The sequence below is a fragment of the Syngnathoides biaculeatus genome, chromosome 3 (assembly GCF_019802595.1).
Source record: "Syngnathoides biaculeatus isolate LvHL_M chromosome 3, ASM1980259v1, whole genome shotgun sequence".
Classification (NCBI taxonomy): domain Eukaryota; kingdom Metazoa; phylum Chordata; class Actinopteri; order Syngnathiformes; family Syngnathidae; genus Syngnathoides; species Syngnathoides biaculeatus.
Window position 1 is genome coordinate 3,887,669 of NC_084642.1, and position 7,853 is coordinate 3,895,521.

The 7,853-nt window shown below is 41.9% G+C and overlaps 1 protein-coding gene across 2 annotated transcripts; it reads left to right on the forward strand.

The window, feature by feature from the left end:
* The first annotated feature begins 802 nt into the window (after positions 1-802).
* On the forward strand, positions 803-7,443 carry calca (calcitonin/calcitonin-related polypeptide, alpha). Of its 2 annotated transcripts, XM_061814185.1 has the most exons (5): positions 803-923; positions 1,048-1,139; positions 1,221-1,352; positions 6,623-6,797; positions 7,198-7,443. In XM_061814185.1, the coding sequence occupies exons 2-4, from the start codon at positions 1,054-1,056 to the stop codon at positions 6,783-6,785; spliced, it is 381 nt and encodes a 126-aa protein (XP_061670169.1). In that variant the 5' UTR covers positions 803-923; positions 1,048-1,053; the 3' UTR covers positions 6,786-6,797; positions 7,198-7,443. The 2 variants fall into 2 exon arrangements, with proteins under 2 accessions (XP_061670169.1, XP_061670168.1); XM_061814184.1 differs by lacking the exons at positions 6,623-6,797; positions 7,198-7,443 and adding an exon at positions 3,560-4,074.
* Positions 7,444-7,853: the final 410 nt, after the last annotated feature.

Below are 7,853 nucleotides of genomic sequence, written 5' to 3' on the forward strand. Positions count from 1 at the left end.
GTGGTAAAAATCAATTTTTGTCTAACTTGGAAGCGCTTGTACAATTTTTGTCAGTCACCTGGTAAAAAGTCAGCAAATTTTAAGGTGACAAATAACATTTATATTATTTTTACTGCTGCCAAATGTATTAAATTTGACCCAAACACTATGTAAGGATTACACAAACAGCATCTTTTTATTTTTTTTTTCAAGACATCTTAGTCGTAACATGAATTTAATAAACGACAGAAAGTTGATTTAATGGAGATTGGTAGATTTGTCTTTTACTTAAAATGGGCACAGCAGCACGGTGGGCTCAGCTGGTAAATCGTTGGCCTCACAGTTCTGAGGACCCGGGTTCAATCCCGGGCCCCGCCTGTGTGGAGTTTGCACGTTCTCCCCGTTACCTGCGTGGGTTTTCTCCGGGGACTCCGGTTTCCTCCCACATCCCAAAAAAACATGCAACATTCATTGGACACTAAATTGCCCCTAGGTGTGATCGTGAGTGTGGCTGTTTGTCTCTATGTGCCCCGCGATTGGCTGGCAACCAGTTCAGGGTGTACCCCGCCCGCCTCCTGCCCGTTGACAGCTGGGATAAGCGCCGGAACTCCCCTCGACCCTCGTGAGGATAAGCGTCGAAGAAAATGGATGGATGGATAAAATGGACACACTTACTTGTATTTATATAAGTAAATTCCACGTGACACACTGAATTTATTAAAATTCATGATGACGTACATATCGATTGATGTCATTATTGTTTTTTTTGTTTGTTTTGTTTTTTTACAGGTTTACCAAGACATCTGATTGGCTGCCAGCAGACCACGATCAAGTGCTCACCGAGCCCACGGGAACGTGCATATAAGGCCGTTCCGTGGGAGCGGTCGGCACATCCTCAACTGAGCCGACACTTCGAGCATCCTCCGGTACTGTTCCAGGTAACGGTAAGTAGAAGACGACGGCTCGATCCGATGAAATTGTACAGTAGGTGAAGCGGATGGACGTTTGTTTTTTTTTTTTTTTTTTGTACACTGTAACTTTCTCGGGCATTATGTATTTCATCTGCAGGCAAATATGATCACACTGAAGTTCGGGACTTTTCTTTTATCGTGCGTGCTGATCTTTTGCCAGATGTACATCTCACAGGCAGCTCCGTCCAGGTAAAACCGGGGTGGGTGGGCAGGAAAAAACTGTACATGTTACAGGAACTGCAAAATCATCTCACTGTGAATACGTTTCAGAAGTCGTGAAGACCCCAATGCCGATGGAGTCACTCTATCGAATGATGATATTATGAAGTTATTAAGAGCTATTAAAGAGTTCATGCAGCCGGCTTCGGACGAACAAGAGCGTCAAACAGGCGACGGAAGCAGGTAACGACTAATTGTGTTTGATTGTCAGTCGAAATATGTCATCCTAATCAAATCTAGATCTGAGTGCTAGAATACGTCAGACTGTGGTCAAACAGTCAGTCAGTAGCTACCAAAATAAAAGTAGTTGTTGTTGGGGATAAACATTCTGTCCATGCATGAATGTGATCATGCACGTCATTGAAACCGACAAAAAAAAAAAAAAAAAACGTACCGGTGGTGTAATATTAGTGGATAATGCGTTTATGTTCCAGTGCAACTTGTAGGCATGAGCGTTCCCGTTTGTCTGCCACCGCATGTCGTGCTAAGCCGAGTCATGCATGCTGTGTCATGGAACCTCCAAAGTGGAAAAGAATCTTTATTATTTTTTTTTTAAGGGATTGTTCTCCTTTCCAAACATTTTTTAAGTTATTTTATTGAATTTCATTTTCTCACCCAATGATGGACGCGACCGGTTCAAGCGCTAAAGCCGACGAGGAGCATTTAGTCAAAAATAAATAGAGCCACGCCTACGAGCAAAACTGCCGCACTGTTGCTCCATATTGCATTTTCTAACCATGCATATTGTCGAAAATAAAGGATTTATTTGAAAAACACAATATCCCTTTTACTGCGGTCATCTACGCTGAATCCAATTCCAGGTCATCACAAATTAATCACGTACTTACTGTACATCCTCAAACGTTTCTCGAAAACATGCTGCTAATGTATAAATCGGCCAAAGAGAGGTGATGTCATGAAAGTGACCAGTGAGACTGGTGTTGAGCGATCAGGTCAGCAGATTCTACGAAGAATCCCTCCCGGATGTTGGTGGTAGTCGAGTGGGTCAATATTATCAAACCTTGATTGAATATAAATAAATAAATACAATTATTCATTTCTATTCACAAAGCACAATTCCATTTCAGTGTCATTCACCGCCAACCCTCCCAGTTAACGTGAATATTTGACTTCAAAATCCGTCAATGGCAGTGAACGGGTTTTTCACTGGCTGTGTGAAAATTATTTTGGATCGTCCCCCCCACCCCTTTCTTTTCCGAGTTTCAGGTTTTGCCGTGAAATGACACGAATTTCTTCTTTTTAAATGAAAATCATTTTTTCCCCCCCTCGAATTACCCTTTTATTTGCTTAGTTTATAAAAAATAAGAATAACCCAAACACTTTATATATTACTGGTTTTAACTCCTCACAAAACAGGGAGGTTGGCCTTTGTTTTCATTTTTTAATTCTCAGGTTATCACACTGATTATTATTACACTTTACCAACACTTAGTGACCAAAAACAAAATTTAAAAACCCCACAAAAATGCAAAAGAAAAAGCAAAAATGAAATCGCACTAGTGATGAGCGTAGCACATCTTTTTGAGTGTACTGAATTGCTCGAATCGGTTCCTTAAAGATTCATCCAAAACATTCGGTGACCGAATCGTTCACTCCGCCATCCATCCATTTTCTTTCCCGCTTATCCTCACAAGGGTCGCGGGGCGTACTAACCCTAACCCTATACTGAACCTATATCATGAGAACTTAACATTTTGAATTGAACAAAAGTAATGAACTAAATGAAATATTCCTCCACAGTGTCACATATTGAGCTCTACCTGCATATTATTTATTTCCTGTCGTTGACGTTAGACAACATGACATCCATCCATCCGTTTTCTTTGCCGCTTCTCCTCACAAGTGTCGCAGGGGCGTGCTGGAGCCTATTCTAGCTGTCAACGGGCAGTAGGCGGGGCACACCCTTGACCCGGTCGCCAGCCAATCGCAGGGCACATGGAGACAAAGAGCCGCATTCACAATCCCACCTATGGGCAATTTAGAGTGTACAATTAATGTTTTTGGGATGTGGGAGGGGAAAACCCGCGCAGGCACGGGGAGAATCATGCAAACTCCACACAGGCGGGTCGGGGATTGAACCCAAGACCTCAGAACTGGGAGGCCAACGCGTTCCAGCTCCGATCTTTTTCCCAAAACAATTTAAGTGCTTCCTCATCCCGTTTTTGATCCATCGGTGAGCTTCGCGTTCACCGGCGCACTCGACGCGTCGTCGTGGCCGTTGTCAATCTTGCAGTTGATCTCAAAATTGTGCCGTTTTGACTTTGGAGGCTCCGCCATATTCACGTTACGCGCATCGGTCGCTTTGTCTCTGTTAGCTGTCTCTGCATGTGTGTGTGTGTGTGTGTGTGTGTGTGTGTGTGTGTCTCTAGCAGCCCAGATCGGTCCATGTCAAAGCGCTGCACCGGCCTAAGCACTTGCGTGCTGGGCAAACTGTCCCAGGATATTCACAAACTCCAAACGTACCCCCGCACAGACGTGGGCGCGGGGACGCCTGGAAAGAAGCGAAGTCTAGCCGAGCAATACGAATATAATTGAAATCTTCTCTTCCTCGGTCACGTTGCTCGTTCATCCCTCGCTTTGGACTGTTCATGCATGTCGGAGGAATGTCCAACATTTCTTTGTCGTGAGCTCGAGACGTGCACCGCGCAGTGTCGCGAGATGATGTCAAATGTCATTTTTTTCATTGATTTGTTTATTATTCATCTGTTCCCCGCTGTTTGTCTTCACCTGTTGGTGACCGTATTGCATCCCTTCATATGATAACACTAAAATGTAATAATGGTGTCAACATTTTAAAGTTAAATTTTTTTTAATTCAAGTTTCTAGTTGTATTCTGTTTTTTTTTTCCTCTTTTTTTTTTAATCCACTGCTGCCTTGAGGTACAAATTTAATTCTCTCTGTGATCATGCTTGTAACGCAAAACAATTGTATCTGAAATCCTCTTTTGCCATTAAAAAGAACGAAAATGCCAACGTGGCCGCCATGAAACACAAACAAACAAAAAAATCTTTGATTTATTTTCATCATTAGCACTGTATATTATAAAAAAAAAAACATACTCGTAAATAAATAGGATGCAGACACAAGGGAAGACAAATAGAACTTATTAAGTGACTGTCAGTTTTTGGGAGAGGATAAAGAATATATGCCTGTAAGTATTGTTATATTTTCTCTCTACATGTGGGAGGTGCCAAAAATCCATCCATTTTCTGAGCTGCTTATCCTCACAAGGGTCGCAGGGAGGGATGGAGCCTATCCCAGCTGTCATCAGGCAGGAGGCGGGGCACACCCTCAACCGGTTGCCAGCCAATCACAGGGCACATACAGACAAGCGACAATCGCACTCACAATCTCACCTAAGGGCAATTCATCGTCTCCAAATAACGTTGCATGTTTTTGGGATGTGGGAGGGAACCGGAGAAAACCCACGCAGGCACGGGGAGAACATGCAAACTCCACAGAGGCGGGCCGGGATTTGAACCCCGTGCCTCAGCACTGTGAGGCCAACACTGTAAGCCAGGGGTGTCAAACTCATTTTTGTTGCGGGCCACATTGTGGTTACGGTTTGCCTCAGAGGGCCGTTAATCTTTAATGGCCTCATCATATTTACACAGGAAATTTATGAACTAGTTTCGCAATCAGAAATCAAGGTCAATGTGTTTTTCAACTACTGTTGATGATTGGTAAGTCCAAAATGCTTGCAATATATCCATATTATTATTTATGATATGACAATTTGAAATTTTTGTACAGATTTTAACAAGAATCATGGAAGTTGACGCACGTGATCCGCCTTCGCGGGCCACATTAAATCATGTGGCGGGCCGGATCTGGCCCCCGAGCCATGAGTTTGACACCTGTGCTCTAAGCAGTTGCGTCACCGTGCCGCCATGTTGGGTTCTATGAACGCAAAGATAATTGCTAAGGATTAGTGTGACAATAGCATTTTCAATTGTTAGCATTAAGCTAGCAGGCTACTCTTTAGGCATTGTTCTTTGGTTATTTTAAATACGCAATATGTAATTCCCTTTGTTCGATGAATTGTCGACTACTTGCCAACTGCTGCCTATTGTGAAGATATTTCAAGTGTGTTTCCTTCCACCGTAGAGCACTCAAATCTCAAATTTCCGCAAAAAAAAAAAAAAGGCACATCTCAAACCACTGGTGTACACTCGTTTTTATCATAGTTGACAATATAACATAAACTTTGACAAAGATTAAAATAAAAAGCTGAGGGGGTTTTACTGACTGTTTTATGAAGCTATGTTTTTTTTCATTATCACTGGAAAATACAACACACAAGCATCAACAAGAAATTTAGTTGATCATATTTAGTGATATGTGACTAAATGCCTAGATGCATTATTTAGTATTTGTTTTAACTGGATAATGTGTCTCAATACATAAATAATGTGAATACGATGAAACAATAAACAAGAATATATGCAAGACACAGATTATAGTTAAGGAATAGTATCCTGGAGGAATATGGAAATTGCATTCCAATTTACAATGGCAAAGATATTAAACAAATACAGTACAGCCTCGGTTCTCAAAAGTCATCGTTTTCGAACGAAAATTTCGAGATTTTTTTTTCCTTCTGTTTTCGAATGAATATCGGTACTCAAACGCCCCCGCAAAACCCACAAAAAACACATTTGTTGTGAATTCCCACGTAAATCCCCGGAAATAACATAATGCGGGCGGCGCAAGCAGCTGACCCACCCACGACGCATTTTGTTATTGTCAATTCAAACCCCGCCCCTGAAAAAAAAAAAAAAAAAAAAAACAGAATGACACAACGCGCCCCCGCAACCAGCGCACTTTTGTTATTCTGTATAACGCAGCCTCTGCACACCGACGTGTCCCGTTTTTCTTCTTATCGAGGACGACCCTATTAACCCCCAATCATGGCTCAAAACAAGGCAAGTTGCTTATTTAAAGTTATTCTGCACTTTTGTTAATAAAAAAAAGTTTACAAGGCTTTGGGCCGAGTCGCTACACATACGGGAATTCACTCCCAGCCTAGCTTACTCTACTACTAAAGCGTACATTTTAAGCAAAATAAAACATATTTCTTAAATTATTTTCATATATAAAGTATTTGAACTATACAAGTGATTCTACTATGCAGCATATTATCAGGAAAAGCTAAAAAAATGCTTTAAAAAGCCAATTTTTTCAGGCTTGGAACACATTATTTCTTTTTCCATTCATTGTAATGGGAAACATCGATTTGGTTTTTGAACAAATCACTTCTGTTCTGTTTCCTGGAACGGATTGTGGTCGAGAACCGAGGCGTCGCTGTAGTCACAAGTCAGCATTTTTTTTATTGTAAATGCAGACATTATGATACATCTTGTTTTGGGTATCGTGGACGGCGCTAAAGTCATTTTTTCAAAATCTTGAATCTTCTCAAATGTCTTCCCAAGCAACACGACAGCGCAGAAGAGGGGCTGCAACACGGCCACCTGCGTCACGCACCGCTTGGCCGACTTCTTGAGCCGTTCCGGGGGTTTGGGCCACCGCAACTTCGTGCCCACCAGCGTGGGGGCGCAGGCCTTCGGCAGGCGGAGGCGACGCAGCCCCGAGTGAGCGCACGAGCGGGTAAGACGGCGGCTCGGCGATTGTTGTTGCTGGTTGTTCGGTTCTGACCTGAAGTGACCTTGCCTGGTGGCACGGAGGCTGAATTTCACACAGCGAATTGTAGCAACTATTGAAAATGTGATCACACATTTTCTTCCATACTTATGTAATATCCCGAAATGTTCTTTCATAATCAACGACGTGTTTTTTTTTTTTTTAACCGTTTCATTTCAGACGTTTGAGTAAGAACGTCGCAATCGTGCAATTGTGTAAAATGTGACTCTGGTTCAAATCCCTGACGGCCCCTCCCTCATATGTGCTTGTTTACCGAGGCCAAAACTGTAACTGCCATGCGATCAAATAAAGTAAAGAGTCATATTTTAATATCACTAACCCATTTTTCTTCTCTTTGCTTTTCTAGAACTGAAGGCGCTGCGTCATTGTGCCTCCTCATCACACATGTGGACTGATGTTTTTTTAATTTTTATTTTTCCGCCCTCAGACCATCGCTGGTGTTCGTCGTTAGCCCGTAGTTCAACGCACCCATGTACATTATACTGGCAAACATGATCGGAATGAACGTTAAAGATGGCGGACGGCGTGTTTGGCCCGGAGCTCGGCCGCCCTTTGACCCCCGTCTGAGCAGTATCGCGTGTCGCACTTGAAGTTTAACCGTCAACTCGAATAAAGCATGCCCGTTATGTATTTAATCATATCGCACACTGGAAATGCTTCAGTAAAACCTGATTATGACTGTGACCATGTAATATAATATCTGTAATAATTGTGAGCTGGAAGCAGTAATAAATTGTATTTTACCAACACGAGACATTCAAGTCTGATTGTTTTTTTTTAATTTCGTTTTTTTTTTTTTTTTTTTTTTTTTGCTGGAGGAGCAGTAAACCGCACAGGCCATGTGGTAGAAACATTATTAAATGTTATATTGCATTTTCCTTTGTAATCGAGAATGAATTGGCACAACAATAAAGAAAATGTTTCAGTGTGATATTGTATAAAAACTATGCGAGCAGGTTATTTCAAGAACATTAGTGGCAAACTTGTATGGATATCAGCTTT

What these genes read in the sequence shown, in the direction of transcription:
- calca (XM_061814184.1), top strand. Translation starts at nt 1,054, where the DNA reads ATGATCACACTGAAGTTCGGGACTTTTCTTTTATCGTGCGTGCTGATC. An exon ending in TCACAGGCAGCTCCGTCCAG is followed by an intron (nt 1,140 to 1,220) that starts GTAAAACCGGGG and finishes AATACGTTTCAG; the next exon opens with AAGTCGTGAAGACCCCAATG. An exon ending in CAAACAGGCGACGGAAGCAG is followed by an intron (nt 1,353 to 3,559) that starts GTAACGACTAAT and finishes GTGTGTCTCTAG; the next exon opens with CAGCCCAGATCGGTCCATGT.